The sequence below is a fragment of the Camponotus vicinus genome, unplaced genomic scaffold, assembly GCF_025532165.1.
Source record: "Camponotus vicinus isolate PSW18456_S1 unplaced genomic scaffold, iyCamVici1.0 SCAF_8, whole genome shotgun sequence".
In the NCBI taxonomy this organism is placed as follows: Eukaryota; Metazoa; Arthropoda; class Insecta; order Hymenoptera; family Formicidae; genus Camponotus; species Camponotus vicinus.
The window spans coordinates 10901453-10927618 of NW_028141980.1; the positions used below are offsets into that span (position 1 = coordinate 10901453).

At 41.3% G+C, this 26166-nt stretch overlaps 1 protein-coding gene across 2 annotated transcripts in view; it reads left to right on the forward strand.

Moving 5' to 3' along the window:
• Positions 1-980: 980 nt before the first annotated feature.
• Positions 981-26166, forward strand: part of Vvl (ventral veins lacking) — a 43812-nt gene continuing 18626 nt past the window's right edge. For both annotated transcript variants that reach the window (XM_083106967.1, XM_083106966.1), the window contains exon 1: positions 981-5092. In XM_083106967.1, the coding sequence (XP_082963093.1) occupies positions 2242-3594 (1353 nt within the window). In that variant the 5' untranslated portion in view covers positions 981-2241 and the 3' untranslated portion in view covers positions 3595-5092. The remainder of the gene's footprint in view (positions 5093-26166) is intronic.

Genomic DNA, 26166 nt, shown 5'->3' on the forward strand with positions numbered 1-26166 from the left:
TACGTGACGAGTATGCCATCGTGGTTCTCGCGAAACAATCGTGACGCGGCAGAGTCGCATATACAGGCGGTTGTCCTAAATTCGAAAATGAAAAAATGAAGATTTTATGACTATTAATTTTATCTAGGCAGGATGGTTACTTGTGATGTGTGTAAAGAGTTATTTTATATATATATTATCATTACTTTTTTTAATTAATAATGCCTTTCACGCGATTCCCGCAAGAATCTCGTGGGCCCACCGGATATTCTCACAAGATATACGAGGACAGGGATATCCGAGCTATCGCGATGTCTACCGCGCATACAATTATCCATAGAAATTAGTACCTGTTGCATGCGTGCGCGTGTCACGAGAGATCACGACGATGTTCCGACCGTGATCGTGAAAAATTTCTGTCGTTTAAAAAACGACATATTTGGCGGAACGTAAACGTAGAGAAGATAAACTGTGTGCACACATCCGAGAAGAAGTCGCGAGGAGCTTGGATCATGACAGACGTGGAATCCTGTCGCACGTCGCGTGGAGTCGACAGCTCGAGTCGCGCTTCTCCGAATCGCCACGAGAGCAACAGAACGGTGTGGTTGCGGCGCGATGCGGTGCGGTGCGGCGCGGTGCGGTGCGGTGCGGTGCGGTGCTGTGAGGTGCGGTGCGGTGCGGTGTGGTGCGGTGAGGTGCGGCGCAGCGCGGCGCAGCACGGCAGCAGCAACGTCGACGGCATCAGCGAACGAGCATCGTTAGCCTGGCGAGAGCGTAGTCGAGCGACAACAAGAGGGGGTCGAGAAGGACTGGCGCCTGGGGTGCCTTGCCTACCTTCGTAGGCAGGTCTTGTTCAGGTTCCGCCTGATGCTGACGTACATCGACGGCCACCTTGCGAGGTCGACCAATCACGAGTGGCGCATTCAACTCTGGTAGGGATGAACATGACGGTGGCGCGCATGACGTACCTCCACCACAAGCCGCTCCGGGAGCCTCGGGAACCTCGAGCGAGCTGCGAGGCGAGGCAGTCAGTCGCTCTCAGCTACGACATGCATAACGCATGAAAGCCCGAGCGAGATCTTTCTAACCCGTCTCTCCTCCGCCGCCATACACACACACATACACATACACATTCACAATCACTCTCTTGCTCTCTCTCACACATATACATATTCTCTCTCTCCTCGTACTCTCTCACCCACACTCACGCATACACGTATACCGTATGTATACGTACACGTACACTCATGTAAAGAGAGGGACATCCACCGACAGAAGGAACATACACGCACGACATCATATACTTACTCTACTCCCGCCGAGTCGAGTCTCTTCCGTTCCGCGATTACCGTCGTACGTCCCTTTACGCCGAGCCGGTCGGTCGCTCGCTCGTTGCTCGGTCGTCGGTCCGCGGTGGCAACCCCCGAGTGCAGTCGCGCCGTGCATCGTCGTCATCGGTTCGCGTTTACCACATCGGGGCCACGGACGCAACGCCTAACCAGTGTGGAGTAATCCTCGCATCGCTGTAGACGTCATCGTCGTCGTCGTTTTCAAGAGATAGTGATTATTCGACAAGTTCGAATCCCCTCCAAGGATGTGTGATCTCGGCTAAATCGATATCTTTGGTCGCGAGTGACTTCCCGACTCGTCTCGAAGGAGATCGGAACCAAAAAGCGATTAGTTCGCTTGTGATTCTCGTGCCACAAGAAGAAAGGAAAAACTGGAGTACCGCGACAAAGCGGTGCTCCGATCCACGCTTTTTTTCCGCGGGGATCCACCCCGTCGGAAAAGATAAGAAGACAGTATACCAACGCCTCTTGCATCGCGAACTCGTCGATGTTTCTATATCCCATACATGACAATCTTGAGAAACTATGGACGAAAGTTCGTCAAGAGCGATGACTAGCTTCGTCTGGTATTCAGTGTGTCATCGCGAACTGTGGATTGTGCCACGTGTGAAGAGTGATTAAAAAAACTGCTCCTCGAATATCGTACGATCGTATATTATTGTAAGGTGACTAGACATACAACTGACAACACTCGACAACCTAAGATCTCGCGAGGAGACACTCCATCGTGACAATCAATATTTTCGTGGAGAATTCTTATCGCAAAATAAAAATCTTCATTATTTCATCTATCAAACGGAATCAACATACGGAAGATCTTTCTGCGAAAGGAGCTCGAGAAACCCGTGGGCGTTCCACGGCGTGGAACCACACCAAAGGGGTTTTGCGAAGCCTCTCGACGAGCGGAAAGTAGATGGCCGCTACCACGTACATGCCGATTAGTAGCGCAGTATCTACCGACCTGGATGGTGGTTCGGGTACAATCGGAATGAACATCGCCGTAGGTGGCTATTCCTCGGGCTCGCCCCGCAGCGCCGCCGACGCCGGGGAAATGAAATACATGCCGGCGCCGCAGCATCATCACCACCATCACCATCACCATCAGATGACGTCCTCGCCGTCGCCGAACGGACTCTCCCATCCAGCGAGTCTCTCGTCGGCGAATCCCTGGGTGAGCCTACAACCTGGCAGCGATCCCTGGGCGGCTTCGATGGGCATGCATCATACTACCCATCATTCTCATCATCATCCCCATCAAGCTAACGCAAGTCTCGATGTGAAACCATTGACCGCGGCAGCCGCGGCAACCGCGACGGACCAAGGGATGCACCATCGAGGCCCGCATCAGTCACCGGGCATGGCCTCGCCGCATTCTTGGCACGCACCGGTCGTTCCGTCGGCGCATTACAACCCCAGCGGTGGCGCGGCCTCGCCCACCACCCTGCAACAGTACCATGCGGCGATGAATGGCATGCTGCACCAGCATCCGCACCAGCATCCGCATCAGCTCCACAATCATCAGACCGGACTACCTCACCACTTGAGGGACGCGCACAATCACAGTCCACCGTCGGGGCATCCGCTGCACGCGGGGCATCCTCTCGACAGGGATCACAGCGCCGGCGAGGAGGATACGCCGACGTCGGACGATCTCGAGGCCTTTGCCAAGCAGTTCAAGCAGCGACGCATCAAGCTCGGCTTCACCCAGGCGGACGTCGGTCTCGCACTCGGTACTCTCTACGGCAACGTCTTTTCGCAGACGACAATATGCAGGTTCGAAGCTCTACAGTTGAGCTTCAAGAATATGTGTAAATTGAAGCCATTACTGCAGAAATGGCTCGAGGAGGCGGATTCGACGACTGGTTCGCCGACAAGCATTGACAAGATTGCCGCTCAAGGTAGAAAGCGAAAGAAGAGAACATCGATCGAGGTATCGGTGAAGGGCGCGCTCGAGCAACACTTTCACAAGCAGCCCAAACCCTCGGCTCAAGAGATCACCTCGCTAGCGGACTCGCTGCAACTCGAGAAGGAAGTCGTCAGGGTGTGGTTCTGTAATCGACGGCAGAAAGAGAAGAGGATGACGCCACCCAATACTCTTGGCGACGGCATGATGGAGGGCATGCCGCCGGGTCACCAGGGCCAAGGCGGCCTTCATCAGGGTTATCATCCGCAGGATCACCTGCACGGTTCGCCCATGGGCCACAGCCACAGTCCGCCGATGCTCAGCCCGCAAGCTCTCACGGCTCACTCTCTTGCGGCTCACTAGCGTTCGCCGGGGCCTCCCCCGTTGGGCCTCGCGGTAACCTCACAGAACTCGACAAACGTGTCGTCGACGGCGGAAACGACGACCCTGCCGCCGTTTTATCATCACTACCTTCAGGCGCGCACCGGCAGCTACACGACTTCGTAGCTGACGGATTCACGGCGCCCTTTCTACCTGCCGGATGGCGCTCGTTACCGAAACGAGGGTACGAAATGGTGGCTCGTTCAACGAGATTCAACGGGGTTCAACGAGGCCGAGACCGGTCCACCGGGGAGGCTGAGAAGCTGACGCGTTCGGTCGGCGATCTTTTGTCGACCTTGACCGTCGCGCCCTGGTCCGAAGAGAGGATGAAAGCTGCGGACGAAATAGATGAGAGAAAATGGGATAAAAGAGGACACGTCATGACCATTGGCAAATATCCTTCGTTCGAGTTCTTCGGGATACTTTCGTCGTCATCGTCATCGTCATCGTCATCGCCATCAGCTCGTCGTTACTCGCGTTGTTGCGACAAATTCCTCCATCGACGATGTCTCGGTGATAAGTGATACCTTCTCATCGTGTTTTTCTGCGACGCGATCCAGAAGGAGATCCAGTGTCGTTCTCTCGAAGGGTTGAAGTGATGACGTTCCTCTTTCGCGCGGTCAGGTCGAGGCCCGTTCGTCTGTTTGTGAAATCTGAGCTGGACCGCGAACTTTGTTGCCTGTTTGCTGTTGTTGTTGTTGTTCTTCTTTCGTCATCGTTGGTGAGCGCAAGTGAGTTTACTCCGATGGGAACCTGAAGAAAGATAGTTTAATAACAGGGTGCGCGAAATGGACTTGAGGCAAAGGTGCGGCTGAAAAGGACGGACATGTGTTTTTAATCTCCTTCTCTCGCCCGCGAAGCGGGGCTAGAATATCGGACACGAAACATGCGTCGTAAAAGAGTGTCTTTCCGTGCGATTTTCCCGCTTATCGTCCGCGAAGAGAATCTGAAATTCGCGGGACAATTATACGGACGGACGAACGGGCAACAAGAAAAGAACATACATAAGAAGCGAGTGTTGTGTTCGCGCGGGATTTGCTCGAAGCAAACTCGGCGAATGATGTAACATAAGTATAAATATGGATTGTAAATAATGTACTAGATAAAGCTAGTAAGTTAAGTGAGAAAGAACATGAGTCGTCGTCATCGTCATCGTCGTCGTCATCGTCGTCGGCGAGCGAGAAAAACAGACGCAGGAGCTGGAATAAACGGAGGAAAAAAAAGATAAAGAGAAAAGGCAGGAAGAGGGAGACAAAGAATATGCGGCGCGACGAAGTAGAAAAAAAGAGGGACAATTTATACATACATATATATATATATATATACACACACGCATTCACATATGTATATATATATAAAGGGACAGGAAGGTCCATGTATACATCGGAGAGGGAACACGTATCGGAAAAGCGCGTGCGAAATCCTAGCGAGATGGCAAGACAGATCCCCCCTCGCGTGAAAAACCCCTTCTGTATAAAGAGTAAGTATGCATAAATAATATGTGTATATACACACAAATCTATATATATATATATATATATATATATATATATATATATATATATATATATATATATGTAGATGAAGATATATTATTATATAAAAATATAGAAAAAAGGATATATATGTATATGAAAACGCGAAATGTGTGGCGATTCGAAAGCTCTATGTCTATGTATAGGTCGGAAGGAAGCTATGTTCTTATCATTATTGTATTATTATTATGTTTATTATTACATTATACTATTATATTATATATATTATCACATTATTATTATTATTATATTATTGTGACGTTCATATTGTCTGGTCTCGAAAAAAAGTTGTAAATGTGACAAGTCCGGCGTTAACGCGGTGATCTTATTATTATTGCTATTATAATATTCGCCACCATTATTATTGTCACTTATTATTATTATCTCTTATTATTGCGATTATTATAATTTAATTATTATTATTGTCATTGTCAATATTAATCGATACCTGTGCTGCCCGGGAGTCGAGCGCGGAGAATCTCATCGTTTTCCATCGCTGCCGGGCACGAAGATATCGAAGGATTCTTCCTCTCTCGCTCTCTCAATCTGTTTCCCCCTTGTCTCTCCGCTTCTCGTTTCACTCGTCTTCTCTTCTGTCTGGATTGTTTTTTTTTTCAAATGGGCTTAGGCAGATGCGAAGCTGACGCATGCCGTTCGCGTGCATTATCATATACTGAAAGTGTTTTACGTCACGAAGTGTGTAGTATTAGACGATGATAAACTATGTGATTTACGTAGAAGCGTTATTAATTGCCCGAGATTATCGTATAGTGTTTGTATTGTGAAGAATAGTACAATCTCTCGCTCATATTTACGCTCTGTTGTTAGATCTTAATGTATTTTAAATTTATGTATTTTAAATTTTCGATATGACAAAAGAATGAAAATCGTAATTAAAAGTGCTATGGAAAAAAAGTATTTTTCGTATATAAATGGCATACGAAATTTTAGATTGTTCTTATATAAACTATAGCTGCGTTGCTACTTAATTTTTTTTAAATTTGTTTACCGATCGTCTTTCTATATGAATCTCTTTTTTCCCCGTTGTTTCTACAAATTTCGACGCGCATAATTAATTCAAGCGTGATATAAAATATACAGAGACACTGATTAAAGATGACGAAGCTGTCATTCTTGCCGTCGGTAAAATTAAGTTTGAACTATAGTCTTTAAATTTCAAGTGAGATCAGAAAAAATATAATAATAATAGACGCACGAGAAATTTCTTTTACATGTTTCATTTAATAATCTTGAATAATAATCAAAAATTTCACACACCATATATCGTTATTGAAAGGATATTATATCCAGAATCAATATTCCAGATAAAATTTATTTATTCTCGCAAAATCTTTCTTTCCTCCGCGAAATATTGACACGGGAATATCTGCTTAATTGAGTTAAAATCCTCAACGATATTTTATTCAGCAAATAGTTATAGATCGGTAGGGATTTTTCCACGAGGAACAAACATGACCTTACACGCTCCATGAAATTTAAATTGTATCTCGAGGAGCCACGCGTTCGAAATCGGGACGAGATCGATCGATCGTATGTTTGTTTTTCTGTTTTTTGTTCTCGCGCTTCGTCAAGGTTTCACTTTCCGCCTTTTTTTTGGGGGTTGTTTTAAAGCCGTTCAACGCGGAGGTGGTCATGTGTCTCGTATAACATCCCCATCCTGAATATCCACACTTTTTTATGCGCCCCTCTCTCTTTCTCTGTCGCTTCGATAATCGCGTTGACTAATCAAGCGTATCAACATTTTCCAATCTGCTCTATAATATTTGCCACATAATTCTTGCATTAGCAATTATCGATCTCGAGATTGTGTTCTGAATACGCATGTAGGAACGTCGCCACTCGATGCATTCCGCAAGAAGATCTCCTTCGACAGTCGCGAGTCCCCTCGATCACCTTCTTTTAGTATTCACCTTCTTTCGCTTTGTTCAGCCGGTTTTTTTTTAATCTGTCGAACCCTGTCGATCGACTCTGCCTTTTTGCGGCTCTTTCTCGGTGTCGTGAAACGCGTAGGTGGTCGCAAACTTCATAGCGCCGACGCGCACCTTCGCTCTATCTCCGGCGATTTATTTTCCGCTTCAATCGTTGTATGGTACTTTGTTAATCGCACCGATGTACCAACAACGTGCCTACGCGAAACACGCCGTCACCTCCTTTTCTTTCCCATCGATAGGCTCGTTACGCAGCAAATTCATTCGCCTGGCGTCATCTTTCGATGTTGTCTAACACAGTTGCTATTCTTCGCGGTTGTTCCGATTTGCGACTTTCCCATTTCCCAAATAATTTTTTAATCTTGCACGTTCTTCACGAAATTTGACGTCGATGTAGCAAAGAACTTATTTTTTAGACGTTGTCTTGAATATCAGAAACTCTTATAATTTTTTTAATTTTATCATCATCACGTAACATTTCTGATACACGAAATGATATAATGTTAAAATTATGTTAGCTTAGAGAATGATTATTAATTGCAATTAATGCGACTTATTTATATTTTTACCTTGCATATATATTCTTTGATCGTTGTAATTGGAACACAATTATTAGAAAATAACAGAAAGATGATAATAGACAACTCATTAACACTTGGGTCACCGTAAAAAGCATATATTCTTGACGGACGCGTTCTTTAAATAAGGTAGTTCAACGAACCCGTCCGTCATCGTCTATTAATGCCCGAAACATCGCGTTGACATTGCGCGTATTTACCGAAATACCGACGGTAATTTATACGCATCCGTGGTGTCGTACTTGCGTCTGGCAGTTGGGGCTGCGTAACGATGCACTAGGTATATATAAAATGCCCGGTAACGCGTTAATAACGGCATCTACTTGGCGGGCTAAAAGAGTCGTTTAGGGGCGCAAACGCGCGCCGAAGCCGCGGCTTGTAATTCACGGTCCAATTTGGGAAGAGAGATATTTTTATGGGGACGCGCGGCGATCGTTCCACGGAGCGCGCGTCATGGGACTTTAATAAGGAGGGCCCACCGTAAGGCACCTCGCCGAGGCCTACCGCTCTCCGGACGGCATTACACGACCACCGCGCGACCCGCTAATCATCGTAATTCTTGATCGTTATAATGCGCTTAACGCATCCGCTCATTTCCGTAATTCCTCGACGTCTCGATAATGGCACAGTATTCTCAGCCCGATCCAGCCTTTTGGCCCTGTCAGACCCTACTTAGGTGTATTCAGCCGTTTGCGCGTCTACGACACGTGATACTAAGTTTATAAAGTGAATCTAGTCTTTGGCGCTAAAAAAATGCGTATTGTTTTTTTTTTTGCTCTAGTGTAATATAAATCTCTTATAAAATATTTTCACGTAAAATTGATTAACAAATTTGTGAAGGGGGTTGTAAAATATTCCTCTGAATCTCTTCAATTTCGGGAATCACACATGTGTTTATATCGTTTGATAATTTGTGTTCTCACTTTCTCGCGAACTTGAAAGTTCAGCCTCTTTATTATGATCGATTTTCCTTTGCACATCGTGAATTAACGTCTCCTACAAATCAGTTAACGCGTATTCGCTCTTCGTGCTATCGTCCGAGCTTTAAGGTCTTATCTACGACTATCACAATGGCTCGCGCTCGGCAGAGGTATATTTGCCTACCGGGACGAGCTTTGGAATTTTACGAGATCCGATATTAGACCGTCCATCCTCGTGCGAAGATAGAGCCGTTGAGTACTTCCTGCATTAGCGACGCTCGTTAGCCTCCTCGTTCATTGGAATACAGTCGTCCTTCTTTGACGTAATCGCCGCGCCATCGTCGAGGACGAGTCAAATCCTTGTTAGGTCCATTTACTGATGCCGGCGAGATGTGTAATAGAAACGTTTCCATTTTCCCGCAGGTTCGCTCCAAGAAATTTCAGGCATTATGTCGCCCGACGTCGTTAAGCTCACGCTAATGTCCTTTGTCAGTCTCGTGTATTACAGTGCTTTTCCCCGAATGCCCTCTTTTTATTCATATACGTGGATAAATTCTCTGTAATAATGCGTAGGGGTTATTCTCTGCAATAATGACCGTAAAGAAACGTTTATATTTTGTAAATTGATAGTCTCAATTTGGGATCACCAGGGTGTTTCTGAAATAAATATTATATTATGCGGCTTTGCTTATTGACTGGATCGATTTTTAATTTTTTATTTATGATACATGATTCACAGTACAAATATCTGTTTTTGCGAATAAAGAGGGAATTCGAATAAACTTAACGTGGCGAGAATTTTAGCAGTTTCGCGAACATTCAAATTTTACTTGAAAAGATTCAAAAACTCGTGTTAAATCTCGGAAATTTACTTAAGCATGCGCAAATATTTGCAAATGTTAATAGAATCTTCTTTTTTTATCAAGAGACAAGAAAGCTCATCTCTCTTACTTATATTGTTAGTGTGACGCGTTATCCTCTCTGCTCAAAATAGTGGCTTTACTGTATATTACATATGATAATGACATCCGCGATTACGTGTATTATTATCAGTCATAACTTCTCTGATTATTTGCTCAATTGGCCGTTGGATGCTTATCACTGGGTTCTTTCCACATCTCTTTGAACGCGATTTGTCGAATATATCTTCGATTTGGCTGGGTTTATTTTCGCGCCTTATGAAAATCAGATTTGCCGAAAGATAGTCATCATCTGTTAGAAATTTCACTTTTTCTAAGAGACACATTAAAAGCATCGACAAAGATTTCATTAATGAAATTTTTATACATTTTGTTGATTAAATGCAGTGTTGACAAAAATATCAGCGAAATATGTCGATGATTTTAATGTAAAACGTTTTTAATTTCCATAGCAAGTGCAATCTCAATAATTGTGATGGTATAATCCAACGTTTAATTTAAAAAATGCTGTAAATTAATTTCTAAAACACAAAAATCACGTTCATGAATGATATGCGAATTGACGTGCGACGCTCATTATTAAAATGATTCAAAAAATTTCACTTGCACCATTTGCATATACATGTGTATATATTTTTTATACACGCTGTTCCGCATAATTCAATTGACGCTCGTGAATTATAAATTCCGCGGAGATTGCCCTGCGCATTGATTTTATGATGCAATCTTTTTTATTACCGTATAAAAAGTTGTTAGCGAAATAAATATTGATAGTAAAATATTCTTTCGAAAGGCGCATTGGCTACAAGAATCTTTCGCATTAGTCAACTAATTACGTATAATAATAATAATAATAATAATAATAATAATAATAATAATAATAATAATAATAATAATAATATTCGCGTCACATTAACAAATCGCATATATGAGATATGTTAAAATAGAGTTGTATGTGATATATTGAATTTGACTAATGTTTGTTACTATACAATCTTTTTTTCCTTTCTATAAAAATATCAAAGAAGAGAAAGAGGGTGAGAAGTGAAGAAGAAACAAAAAGTTGACTCATAAAAATGCATACAAATTCAGTGCGTATTTTCGTATTGTATTATCATTGTGTAAAATATTAATATTAATTAAATATTAATATAATATTAAATATATAATATTATATTATAAAATATATACATATATATATATATATATATATATATATATATATATATGTATATAAAATTAAATATATATATGTATATATATAGTATACATATACATATTTAATATTAATATTAATTAATACAATAATAATATGATACGAGAGTAAGAGATAACAAGTCTGCATCCACCTTAATTTGAAAAAAGATTTATCGAGCCAATAAAATCATCTGCCACTGCGGTTAAATTTATTATGAGAAACAAAAAGCAATTTATTCTTATAAAATTTGACAATACATTCTTATGATTTTTATCGTTTAGATATAAAACTTGATTGAGAGAGAAAGAGAGAGAGAGAAAGAGAGAGAAAAGGAAAACGGGTATACGTTCGGCAAAGTGATTTTGTTATGTCGATAAACGATTTTATTCATCGGCATCGTAGCGAAGCGCACGATTGTGAGAATCGTTGCGAGACCGACGGACGCTTATAATTTAGCTCTCGCGCAAAAAGAATGGGCGTCCCCGGGATCGAAATTAACGGTGATCGATCGCGTTGGGTGATTTTATTGGCTGAACAATCGGACCGTTCGTTTTTTAGGACGCCGAAACACGAGCAAGGGAGAGAGAGAGAGAGAACGAGAGAAAGAGAGAGAGAAAGATCGATGCGAAATTGGGAAACAATGAATGAGATGTTTGCGCAAAATTCGACATTTTTTTGAACATGTAAAAAAAGAGGACAAATAGAAGTGTGAAAAACGAGTGATAGAAAAATGTGTGCGTGCGATTGGCGAAAAATCAATATCGATTGTTGCGATCGTGGCGAACAACGTGTTCGGACGCATAGAGATCGAGGAGCGCAGTTGTTTGTTGAGGAAATTAAGAAAATCCTTTTCTGGACAGATCAAGGCACGCGAACGTGAAATATGACAATTGATAATTAGATCGTTTTCCGAGATAGCGTTTTCTTTTTCTTTCTTTTCTTACAGAGTCAATGATAATGATTTCGCGAAACAACCGCGCTCTTTGATTTGATCTCGCGTAAAGAATGAAATCGGTATAATTTCGATAAGTTTAATTTTTTGTTATACTATATGTTTGTTAAAATATTGAACAACATTTCAAACAAAGTTGACGGAAATATTTTAATATAAAATGCTATTTTTTATATTTCGTGTTTTATATTAAATTTGTACTTTTAGTTTGCAATACATTTTTCAGAGAATATAATTTATAATTTATAATTTATAATTTATATTTTACACTATATATATATAATTATAAATATTTTTTGATTTATAAATTATTCTTATATATATCTCTGGAACGTGTCAAAATGTAAACTCATGAAAATTACACCGATTTCGATGGATTTTAATCCCCGATCTCTCGATGATCGTTTTTTTAAAATATTAACGCGTACGGATACCACAAATTGCGAGCGATGTTCAGGCAAAAGAGAGGCGACAAAGAGACATGTGTAAAGATAACTTAGAGATACACGAAATCGTTAATACACATTTGTAAACAATTCTTTCCCCCCGCCCCTCTTTCCTCTCTTTGCTGTATATTATTAATATAATTAAATCTTAATTATTATTAACGTAAAAATATAAATTTGGCGAGTGATGGTGAGCGTACGTTTTGTTAGAATGGCGGAAGCTAAATTACTATTGAATTTCGATTAATAAACGACATGAAAGTAATACAACATACACCTGGCGTTTTGCTTTATTTGCCGGATCATCATCATCATCATCTGTGATTGGAAAACTCTCTTTATCCTTTCGATATTCCATGTACATCAGTATCATGAGAATAATTTTGTTTTACGGATGCTCCACATCCCAAATTACTTGCTGTACGATGCATGTGAATGTTTGTGTGTGTGCGTGTGTGTATATGTTGATCCAATAAATGCGAAAATTTCTATTTAGTCTTGATCATTGCTGACAATCTACATTTCTCGATAATAATTGAAAGCGTTTTCTGCGCGAGGAGGTCTCACTCGATAGATATTCCAGATTAAAGGGCTCTATCCATCGAAATTTTACGGAAATAAACATTGACGCGTCGCTAAATCAATCAGTTATTCATTATTTCACAGAGGCTACGATTTTTTACGAGGCGAAATGTTTCTTTTTTCGTCGAATCATTGTGGGCGAACACTTTTACTCTCGCGTCTCATTTCCATTCATGATGTATCCATGAATAATTACAATAAAAGTTCATTCGCGCGACTTAACCGTGGCATGATATTGAAGTCTTTCATTGCATTAATTAAGAGCTTAATAAGCAACGTGAGCGACGTGAGAAAACAGCGAAAAATGTGTATTCGCGCGTATAATCGATCGAACCTGAATAATTCTTCATCTCTCCGAGACCTTTTCCTCGCGATTGTCTCTCGCGTTTCCACGAACAAAGTACGGCTCTGCTTGTCGATCGATGGCGAGAGAGGTACCTCGCCCGATCTCTCGATTATTCCATCTCGTACACCGCATCGTGTGTAATTATCACACGATATGATGAAATTGCCGTGACGGCCAAATGACAAGCGGAATAATCGCGTGTCGCAGAAAGAAACATGCCTGAGATAGCGAAATTGATTAAGCGTCGTTTATAATATTCCGGGGGACGGGTACGTTTCAATATATACATGCATATATTCCTATATCGAATAATAAAATATTGTTCACAATTATCGTTCGCGTTAAAACAATCGACAAAAAACTGGAGAACGCATACTGGAAATTCGGAATTATTGATTATATTACATATCGCATTCTCTAAAATTAGTTAATAGTCAATTAGCGTCACATGTGTGATTCAACATATGCAAATATCTAGAAAGATGAGCGATATTTTAATAATTACTCCGAATAATGAATAGAATTATTTTCATGATTTTTTTATTATAATGTGAACACTTTAATATATACGTATATTTTTAAATGCATTCTTTACGTTTCACAACTTGTTTTATCATTTAGTAGTCCATTACGCAAAGAAGGTTGGAAAACATTACCCTAACGTTCGTGAGCTCCTAGAGATAGCCTGCTGTTTGCTCATCATCGAACGCATCATACTGATTCCGAAGGTGTTTCTTGCTACGCCTACGGTTACGCATCGAAGGCTCGTGTCGTTGTTGCTTATCGCGAAATCGAATATCGTGGCACGTTTTACCTTGAAGAAGCAAGTCGCCTCCTCCCATCAGAATTTTATTACTCGAGTCGAGTGACGTAATCCGAAACAAAAAAGGCTTTAACATCGACTTTATCCGATAATAATTGACGCATATCTTATTTTTTTAAGATACAACTAGTTTTGAGTTAGATTCGCGTCCAATTATATTGTTTATGGAATTTGGTCGCACCCGTTGCTCAACATTAAATCATTTAAATCTAAAAGATTAGATAATCCCGGACCATACATTTTATTATGTTGTTTATTTTCTGGATATCCTTCTTTTTATCTATCTCGTAAGCGTTACGTAAATAGCTCGATTGCTTGATAAACCAGAATTGCGACGTAAACCACATTAAAAAACTGGATTGCAAAAAATAGTAACTTTAAGCGGAACTAAAGTAAACACGTCTAGAAGGATCTCTATAACATAATTCAGACTTAAAAATAGAGGAAAAGGATTTAAAAAATTAATGTTTCCTCAATAGCTAAGGATTCGTGTAGAAAATAAATTTTTCTATATTATTTTTGTTTGAGATGCTACTTCAAAATATTTTCAGCTGCAATATTTTTAACAATATTTTATTTTGCTTTCTTCATTACACTTGATTGGATTTCGATATTGCAAGACTGGAGGACAATTTTGAAAGTCCGATGAAACTAATCGAAAGGCACGTGGTAAATTATTATTGTAACCGAAATTCTCGATTTGGCGTAACAAGATTTCTGCTATCGTAACCAGTATGTCGATGTTTATTAGGTATATCACGGATAGATTTGACGCTTTTCGTCGGAATTATTGCTTGTCGCGTCATGCTAAATTTGGGCCATGAAATATTTAGATCGCTCGATTTTGATGATTTGTCCATGCTATTTCTGCATAACTATTCTACATGTCCATGAATTAATTGGAACTATGTCACATCTGGTCCAATTATTCCATGTGGGATCGGAAGAAAAGTCTTTTTTTATGGGATAAAAATATATCATGTTAGGTTACGTAAAAATATTTTTATGCGGCAAAAATCTTACATAAGAACCACATTATTTTATATATCCCAATACATCGATTTACAAATAATTAGACGTTTTAGTTGCTTTGATCGCATGCAAATATACTAAATTATGGAATGTTATTCTTCCTCTTAATTAAGTGGTCTCACTTAATGCGTATCCGAGTTGATTTTGTAGTTGAACTCTGAATTTGAGAAGTAATATACAGAATATTGGAAGTGAGATTTTGAAGATCTTTCCATCAAAATTTGGAGTAGATTACTTAACAAGCAATTAATATAAATTTTTTTATTTTATTATTTTTATATTACGGTTTTTAATATCTTTCTTTCAATACGCTTATCATTCTTCTGTTTTGCTCCGATCTGTTTCTCTTCGATCATTAGTCTATCATGCAACCAATTCGCCGTCGTAAAATTAGCAGGTGCAAAAGATACTCGATAAAGGCATCGTCTTTATTGTATCGGTAGGACGACCACGTAACAGCTCGTTTCTTCCAGCCGAACTCGATATCCCAATTGTATAACGGGCTTAAAGCACTTTAACCACCTCTCGTGCCACGGCAAACGACGCGCAGGATACGACTGACCGTTATATTCCGAACGCGTTCGTTTGTCTCGTAAATCTCGACCGGGTAAAACCGTGTCTCGCCTCTTTTACAACCCGCCGAATCTATTCGAGGGAATAATACTTCTCCGCTGGCGTTTTTCGCGGCGGTGAAAAAGGGACGCTGCTTCTCCTGCGTCTCGCGCGTGTACGCATTTTTACAGTCGGTTTTTACACGCATTGTGTTCGCGGTTTATGTCACGCTTATTTTTACGGCCGTTAAAGGCGAAAGGATATGATCGCACCGACTGGGAAACAGCCCGTTGATTTCATTGCCTGCGTTCGCTTCCTGCTGCGGCTTCCCTGTGCGCAAATTAACCTTCCGATGCATTATTCATCCGCTTCGTTTCTTGGTCACGAGAATCGCAAGTAATTTCATTCAAAATAGTGGTTAAATTTTAGAATCGAACTTTACTCTTCGATAATATCATATTGTAACGGAAGAATTAATGATATTTATTCTACATTAAATTTCAGTTGGATCTTTGGTTTTTTTAGTTTCACAGGAGTTGTAGAGCATCCATTAAATGCTTGCCGTAAATTTTTATAGGCCCGTCGATAAACGCAGTTGTAATTTCCGAATTAATTTCGTATAACGTCGCCGGAACCCCCACGACAATAACACACGCGGGAAGACGACGTAAAAATCGTCGGGACATTAATATGCAAATTCCAGTGCGCGCCGGTGGCGAAGATCGCGGCTTCCTGACGATGCGGCGATCTTCGCCAATCGAGGCGAATGGGCGTCACGGCGAAGGTATCGCGTTACGATCTACTCACTTCGGAAGCGCGCAAAACGTGCTCCAGGTAATCTCTGCCGGGAGAGTAAAAGACGGGAATGTAATGCCGATGATCATAATCGTGGCCATCGATAGCGGCGATAGTCCCCACGACTCTCCAGCGTACTTCGTCGTTGTCGTTGCTCGTTTCGGCGCTTGTGAAAGCTCCACTGGACGTGATCATCGCATCCACCTCGAACGACGAATCTGTCTTTCGATAAATTGCCGCCGATTTTTCCACAACAAAAGTATCAAAGAATCAATATTTTCTAAAGATTCCGGTAAAAGTAAACATTTATTTTGAATTAAATTTCATAGAGACTAAAAATATATAAAAATCTAATATAATAAAAATCTAATTAATATAAAAATCTATATAATAAAAATCTTATTCTTCTGTAAAAACCGGTATTTAGACTCGATTTAATAGAGATAAAATGATAAAATATTCATCGATAAAAATAAGAGATCGCTATTCGAGAAAAAATCTGCTCTAGATTAAAGAGCGTGTTATTAAAGATCGATACGGGGATATGAATGGCCCTGTTTTTGTATGCTGACGCAGGGCGGTCGCGCAACGGAGGTGACGATCAGGTGGCTGACACGTGCTTCCGGTTCCTCGTGCCGACGAAAGAACGGTTCCCCGGTGTGCAACGTGTTTAAGCGTCTGACGCGTCATCCCGGGCGTATCCACGCGAGGCAGATTATTATGTTAATGTGCGAATCGGCTTTAATTATGTGTGGAAATGTGCATCCGATTAAGATTCATCACGCGAAGGATCGAGAAAGCAAGATACGCGGAACGTAAGCACTTTTCTCATTGCATCATTGCGTTTCGACCAAGAGTTACGCGGCGAAGCGCGACGCATTCCGTGATTAAGCTGTTAACACGCGCGGGTTCCACATGTTTCTCCGAACAGAGGCTCGAGAGAATCAATCTTTATGATATGCTAAAGGCATCATTGGCGAATTGAGTAGTAATCGAGCGCAAATTTATACATTTTTTTGCGTGTTTATAAGATCATTCAATATATTTAACTCGAAATTATTAAGAAACGATACCTGTTAATTATCTCGTAAGATATTATGATGCCGCCAGATAAATCTTGTCACATATGAATTTCTCAATATTCTAAAATACACATTGCAGCTTTGATAAATTTACGTTATCAAATAATGACATAATGCACGTTATATAAGATTAAATAGAGAGTCTATTTATTCTGTTATCAATATTAATAGTGTAATATTACATCAAACTCTAGAATCTGACGATTGATTGATGCTACATAATGCATCAGAATAAGTCATCTTCGCGTAAAACCGTTAAATCCTGCCAAACTCCATTTAAATCTTACCTTAAATGACGTTTGAAAAAGCGCAACAGCCTTTAAACATCGTTATTAAAGTTGCTGTCTCCTTCATTCTACCGATTTCATCCCCAACGGCACTACTCGCCCCCGGTTTGAGATCACAAATGTACTAATTTGACGCTACACCTGTCACACCCTCGTTAGTCCCACTCTTCCATCATTGACAGTGACATCGGTCACTTCGGAAGTCGCCCTCCCCTTCCGTCGTCTCGTTACGACCCACCGATCGTGTGTGCCCTCCGACCGGTCATCGGTAACAATCGGCTTCTGCGGTGAAAGCGGACAGGAGAAAGAGAGACAGAGAGGGAAAAAGCAGCGCGCGAAACCAGGTGCCAGCCAGGAAATCGTCGGATGGTTTCACCTCGGCGATGCGTGACACGCGCGAACAATGAGCAGCGTATCGAAAAGGGATGAAACTGACCGACAAGCGAGAGAAAGAAAAGCGGAGACAGAGAAAAAGAGATGCTCGATGAGGGAGGGATAAAATCCGAGTGTTTCGACGAGAAAGAGAGGGAAAGTCGAGGGAAGAAAAAGGGAAACGCGAACGAGCGACGGAGAAACGGGAAGAAAAACGAGAGATGACGGAAGGGGAAAGAGAGATAGGGGGAAAGAAAACGGAGAAAACGAGAGGGGATGATAGCGGAGTGGGGTGGCTGATAAGGAGAGGCGAGTTCCTAAAGGAGGGAGGAAACGGAGGGTTGAAACGGAGGGCGCAGGCGCTACTCAACCCCCATCAACCCCTCCGATTTCAGCGGGCATGCGCTCTCGGACTCGCGCTCGTAGCTTCCTTCCCGCAGTCCTTCCTCATCCCTTCGCGTTCTCAATCCCTTCCCTCGGCGATTTCGTTCACACCTACCGAAATTATTTTTATAGGCGTAACGCGACGTCTGCGTGGATTCGCGCGTGCATGCTGCAATTTGTGCCGCGACGGCTCGTTCTCAGAAATTGTGCCGCTTTCTTCGACGATCAATTTGACCAACATCGGTCTTCTTAAAGTTTCTCAAATTTTAACATCGACTTTTTCAATACTTTATCTTTTGTGACATTTTTCAAAACACACTGCACCAACTTTGTACCTTACTTTACCTTACTCTACCTTAGTAACATTTTCATGAAAACGTGATATATTTATTCTATTAACACATAATTTTTTTATATAAAATATAAAATTTTATATAAAATATTTTTATTTATATTTTTATATAAAATATAAATATTTTTAATTATATTTTTATATAAAATAATATTCCGAGATTTAAAAAGAATTCTAGTTTGTGTGTGAGAGAAAAGTCCTTTTTGTAAAAAGAAAGAGTGAGCTCGCCGACTCTCTTCAGTCTGATTTCCACTTGAATGTTAAGGATCAGGCGCGAAAGGGTAGTCATTCAATGGAGTCACCATGGACGGATTCCGGTTCTCTTGAGAGATCTCGTTATCACGGCGCCAATCCCGATCGCCTTCCCGACATTCCTCAGGATCGCGCATTAGTGAGGCGTGTACGCCGATCGGCGGTGCATTGATTTAATAGCCGATTGATAAAGGTGGCTGCACGTACGAGAGACCGGTAGCTATGCGAAGTCGGTGCTACATGTTACCCGACCTTATCTGAAATACCATAATTATATCTAGTGACACTTCTCGCGCGATTCCGCTGGATTCGACTTCATCTTGGACCGCTACCGTCGATCTTTGTCCATCGACATTCTGCACGTAACATATTGCAAGTGCAAACATTTCGCTGTCGCTCATATAGGCTGTTTCAGGCAGAACAACTAATATTTAAAAACGTGACTTCTTTTTTTTTTGATATTTTTGACAATCATATATATTTTTGAAAATTTATTTAAATTAAATTTATTTAAGTGTATATTTTATCCATCTTTTAAATTGCTTGGGGTGTTTCTTTTTCTGAGGAGAACTGCGCGTAACTTTGTGTAACGATGAGAAACGAATGAAAGATAAGGTGTACGCGCGACAAGATAACGCCGGCCTTAATTATGGGATATGCACGCGCGTAGAACCTCTCGTTCGCCTGTCGAGCATGTCGCTCGAGCCTCGCAAATTGTCGCGTTACTTCTGTTAATTAGTTATTGACGAACATTTCGCCGCTCCCTCAATGCCTGCTTCTCTCGAGGGATACGGAGCGTAACGAACGCGTAGACGCAGCCGTTCTTGCCCGTGCATATGTTTAGATGACGCGACGAGGAACTGGAAGTATGAGAATAATACGCCAAAACCGCAAAGCGCTCTATCTAAGTATCGGTTAAATAAGCGTTCTTCCCGAGTGCGGTCTCGCAAATTTACTCATCCTTCCTTATTCGTTTATCGTTCACAAACAACTTGAGCAATCAAGAAAATAATTCATATGCGTAATTATTTTTTTCTACACTCATCGTAAAAGATGAAGTAATTAAAAGGGGCTTTTTGCTCCATGCTACCTGCATGTGTGCTCCGATTTATTGGAGTCAAACTGCCTTTAAAATAGTTTGATTAGCTAAATTCAAAGTATAAAGCGTTGAAAATGAGCAATAAAAAGAATGTAAACATCCATAGAGTTTAATTTTCCAGACAAACATGTTGTAATCGTTTTGAAAACATTTCTGCGAGTTAGTTTAACATTTCTGCTCCTCGTTTAACGCTCGCGCTTTAAAATCTCCGTTCGTCGAAGAACTCGGCGAGAGGAAATATTTTACCCCTTCTGACTTTGTGAAGTTTCTTCCATACTGCAACAACAGTCTCCTCTCAAGGTAGTCGTCTCGTTGACATTCCACGGGCGTATTAGCGAGGCGTGAACAGATCCTGACACCAGCGCATTGATTTAATAGCCGATGCCCACACTAGGATCTTCGGCGCGGCTCGACGTCGTTTCTCCTCGTCTTCTATGTACGAGCGGACGTAGGTACGCACATACCTACGTACGTGCATACGGCACGCGTGTGCGGAGGAAACAATTGAACGCCATCCTTCCCTCTCCCCGTTTTTCACTCTAGACCTCTCTCTCTCTCTCTCTCTGATCGCTCCGCTCTTTCCGTCTCATTCTCTTTTTGCTGCATCTCTTTCTCTCTCTCTCTCTCTCTTTCTGTTTCTCCCTCTCTCGCACTCTGAAGCTTAATAAGCACCGCTACCTACATTCCATTTCCGGTGACGCTGACGTCACTCAACAATCCGGCTACGGAGAGCGAGCGCGAGCCGCGTACGCGAGACTTCATCTATCGTTTACGTATCTCCGCAACGAATCTCCGTTTCTTTCTTTTAGCGCGACTTTCTGTCGTGACTTTTACTTTTAGAGAATAGTGCAGCTTCGATAAAGTCGTCAAAATGCAATAATCTTGGACAAAGTCCAAGGTCAACAAGAATTTTTCTCTCTTTCCGAGCATTCATATCTTACTTCTAAAATAAATACAGAAAAAAAGGAGTGAGTGATTGGATTCATAAGCAAACAGTAAGAACCTGTAAACAAATCTAAGCTCAGCATCTCATGCTGCACAAATGCTTCGTTGTTTTCGAATCTCTCGTAAAATGCGGCTCAATTTTGCAAACCCAACACATCCTCCACTCGGCACGATCGAAAATACGTCGGCGCATATCGACGTCATCGTCTAATGCTTGTTCTTGGTGCCACTCGAGGTCCCATCAAGCGCGAACTCGTCGATGTTAAGTACCGAATCCACTTCGTGGGAGATTCCTCGGAGATACCTCATCTTCACGGCGACTTTCCGCTTCTCTCGGGTCATTTTTTTCGCCGATATTTTCGTCCTCTCTCACGCGAAATTGCATAGTGGCCCCGGCGAAAGGGATCGAGAGAGGAAAACACAGAGATACGGAAAGGGAGGAGAGGAAAATAGCGAGGAGGAGAGAGATCGGAGCGAGACGGAGATAAAGAGCGAGATGGAGATCGAGAGACGGACGTGGCGTAAGAGAGGAAAGAGAGAACCGATCTCTCATGCGCGCGTCCGACAGCAACACAACCAGGTAGGCCTTGAAGCTCGGGACCCACGCGCGTACAGCACTCTAGGAGTGTTGGCTCGTATATAGAGGCATTCTCGGCTGGCGCTGCCGGGTAAAAGACAGATAAATAACTCAGGTATGGCATTGGCTAAGTAAACGAGCCTACGCATGCGCTCGTGAAACGTACACCTGTACGTCCACGTGTCGCGTTACGTACGTGCGTATACACGCGTAACGTGTGTGTAACGCACGTCATACGAACGCGGCCGTATACGCCTCTTGTACGGTACACTCACGAGCGTGGGCGGACTCGGTGGACTTGTCCGTGTGTACGCGTCGCGATTTTTTTCTCCTTTTCTCATTTTGCGTGCACGTACACGCGTGCATCGTCTCTGTTCGCGCGTGTATACGCGATCGCGGTGTGCGCCGCAGCACGATAAAGATTGAACGCGCGTTTCTCTCCCGAGAGAGCACCGTGCTTTTTTAGGTAGCCGAGATCCCGTCAGTATCCGCCGACATTCGCTTGACTTATGCACTGCCCGCGGAAACGCGCTCGGTTGCGAAAACGACGAGTCCGGCGCTTGGCTGAACCGTAAAAGCGTAGGAGATGACCTTCTCGCGACTTGATTGGAAGTTATCTCTCAGTAAGAAATATCCTTAACGTATTTTGGGAAATTTTCTCTCGTAAACGAAGACATTTAATTTAGAATTAATCTTTAATTTCAAGATTTTTTGTGCTAGATGTGTCATTAAACATTCTTAAAAGGGTAATATTATAAATTCATGACAGTTAATTTTGTATGAAAATTAATAGTATATATAAATAATAATAAATTTTTTTCATAGATACATTCCTTCACTATAAAATATTAATTATTCCACATGTGTAAAATTCATTTTATATATATTTTAATATTTAATAATATTTAATAATAATTTATATTTAAATATTTAATATTCTCTTCATAATATATTATATAATAATATATTTCAATATCATCTTGAAAGTATACCTATGAACGTGCAAGCATTTGATGTAAACGGAATAGCTATTCCGTTAAATAATCTTAGTGCGTGCATCCTGCAAGTTCTTCCGCTCTTTTGTGGCTCCATTACACGTCAATAAAAATGCCCAACACCCGGTAGTGAGATTTGGCACTTGTAGAATGGACATCCCATGCAATCGAGATACGGACGAACTGACGGACGATCGGGCGTACGCCTCCTTACTCACTTATAAAGTTAATTGAGGGCAAACGTCCACCACGATCTACTGACTAACCCGAAAACATTTGTCGGAAAAGGCCCAGTGTGAAATTCGTCGACAGCTCTGAAATTAATTTTCGCCAGATCTGAAAAAAAGGCTCTTTACGTAAAATATATTTTTTTCAGGAAAAAAAACTGATATAAAATGTGTTATTTTTATACGTGTTTTTATGCGTATTATGCGTCGGGAATAATTTTTCTCGGTTACCTGCGAAGCTCACGTGCAATCGACTGTCTTGGATCAGACGCGTTTGCATGCGCTGACAAAATCATTTTTTTTACTCGCCTCGTGCCAGAGTATCGTACTTGTGAGCGTCATGCATTACAAATGCGTCTTGACTTCGCGAAATGCACTCCGTATGCGAAACGTATAATATAATGATAAGTTGACACGCCGTGACATAAACGCGACCCATATTCGTCAGCCACGAGACAGCCAGAATTACCGGGATGTGTGTATACGTGTAAAAATAATAAAGAAGCTTTTATGATAAATCGCGACGCAGATTGACACGTAGACGCGAGAGTTAGAAGTTATGGAGTCACGAGCGACAAACTCCAGCATGAACAATCGCGCATGACGCGACAGATTTATCAATTCTTCTTATACGATACTTTGTCTGTGTTTCCTGCTCATGCAAATTAGCAACGTTGAAGAAAAGAAGCCTCTATATTGTTGTGCTCGGTAAATTTATTAACTGTAGACGTTTTATGCTCGTGTTGGCTTATCGTTTAGCTTAGAATACTCGTCGTTTCATCGTCATCATTGATCTTCGCGATCAATATCACCCTCCAGAATCCACGTTTGTGCAGAAAAGTTATTACCTTAGTGCTTTTCGTAAAGTTAAGATCGAATCGCAGATATGTCGTCTTGTCGAGACTTGTTTCTGTATTTTTCTCGTAAACGAGCAAAATTTCTTGCGAGTTATTTATGAGAATAATATTGTTATGCATGGAAAAACAATATTATGTTCACGGATTTATGGTAGGCGGCTTACGTTTAAGAAAATGTGCATCAAATCTTCATTAAAAAAATCTTCATTTTATTTTTCACATCCACTTATAATTCCAAAGATATAGATTCGTCGATATATTTTATTAAGTTTCGCAAAATTAAAAATCCTTACTTGAGATAGTCGTCACAGTTTTAAATAAACCCAGTAAAATGTGACGAAATATGTTTCTTGAATGAGACATCTTTTTCTTCGATATTGCTAGTTGCGCTTCGATGATAACGATTATTAATCGTGCATCTTGCAGATCGTTTTTTGATGTTTGAGAAATTAATTTGCACGTCACGTTTTTGTGACCATGCGAAACCCGTTCGTATCATGTACACGAGCAGTCATCCACATATTTCAAATACAGGAATCATCTAGTTACGTCGAATAGGTGTTGGGTTTCGCGAAAAGTACATGATCGCACTAATTTCACCTCAGCCGCGTTACGTATTAATCACGCATTTTTCACCTGCGGAATGAGATCGGGCTGACAAATCGCCGGGATAGACGCGCGGTCGCCATGATGAATTATAGTAACGGCGTGACAAGCTACAAATATTGAATCTAATTATGGTAATGCGCTCTCCTGCAATCTATTTGCATTGCTGAATAATGAAGACACACAGGTGGCACGGAAAGATCCCACCCTGATCGTCGCGCGAATGGTCCAGAGGGAGCGGGACGAACTCGGCGAAGGGGCGGAAATACAGAGAGATAGAGACACATAAATAGGATGATTACCGGATCAGCCGCAAGTGAGATAGAGAGGAGGCGAGAGTCTGTCTGCTTTGGATATACGAGCTCTCGTTGCTGCGATACCAGCGATCGCAGAGATAATCTCTCTATATCGCATCGGTGAATTTATAAGCAAAGATCTCGCGGTTCGATATATCCGTATACGAAATGTAAACATGAATAATCGCAGCGTAGTCTTCCTCGACGATATGTTTAGCGGGCGCAAATCGTTCCTTCTTGTTTCAAGCGGATACGCAAACGACGGAAGTGAAAAATATTAGACAGAAAAATTTGCAAATTATTATTTATATTGATATGTCGTACCCTCGTTTCTCTATTTTTTTGTCACGCCGCGACACGGATCGTTGCGTGATTGATCGCGTGTGCTTTTAGACCCTTTCGCTCCTTTTTCCTCTCGCTCCCTCGAATCGTTCTCGCGCGTACAACAGTTGTCACCGAGCATGCGAATCATTAATTAAATTGTGTCACACGGATTCGTGTCGTCACGCTTGAAATTGCGGACGTAACTGCCACGGGCCGACTTTTTTTCGCATTTCGTGGCACACACGAGGCGTTCCTTTAATAAGTACTCATGTACCGCGACACGTGCACGCACTCGCGTGTCGGGGAACGCGGAACTTTGACGCGCGTTCCATATACAAGGTAACCCGCGGGACCGATAAAGCGCATTCAGATTAAAGCTCTTTGCCAGGAAACTTTTCGTAAATCTCGCCGGACTTCTTTTTTCGTCTCTAATCGAAAATCTGCCGTAAAGTTTTTGCCTTCGGGAGAGACCCCGTTCGCCGCCGGGGCGATGATAAAGTGTCTCCGAGTGACCAATTCTGAATACAATATCGTAGGAACACTCCTCTGATCTCGAAGAACGGATTCGCCCGTTTCGTGTCTCCGGAGAGCGATCATTTTGATTTATGTATTTTTAATACGTCGAATGAGGAAAACTTGGAAAAGTAAGGCTCTTAATATAATCTAAAGTTAAAGGGGAAAAGAGGAGTTTCGCATATGATATGTAAATCGCGTATATACAATTTTATCGCACATCGCGACAGTTATTATGGAGAAGCTTCGCACGCTAAAGACGGATATTATATAAAATGTTAATTATAACATTTTTCACATGTCCCAGAAAGTCCACTCTAAATTTTAAATTAAAATAACTCATTCGTCATATGTTACTTGTTGACAAACTAAAAATGTTAAATAATTGACGCAATACAATTGACGCAATAATTGACGCAATACTTTACATTTATTTTTATTATCATGACTTTGAGTGTAATGTAAAAATAACATACAAATTAATTAAAAATTACATGAAAAAATAATTACGATAACTCGTAAGAAATGTTGTAGGACATTAACATATAATAGTAATTATTTTAACTTAAATTATTTGTAATAGAAACATTTGATTTTAGTAAATTTGATTATTTTGTATGTCAAGGTTCAAGATTATTTCAAGATTCACTTTAACTTTTCTTAGAATGTTAAACTGACTTTGAGACATGTTGATTATTCAAAATGATTATGTTAAAAATACTCAAGATAATATTCCATTTCTAAGAGACATATACAAA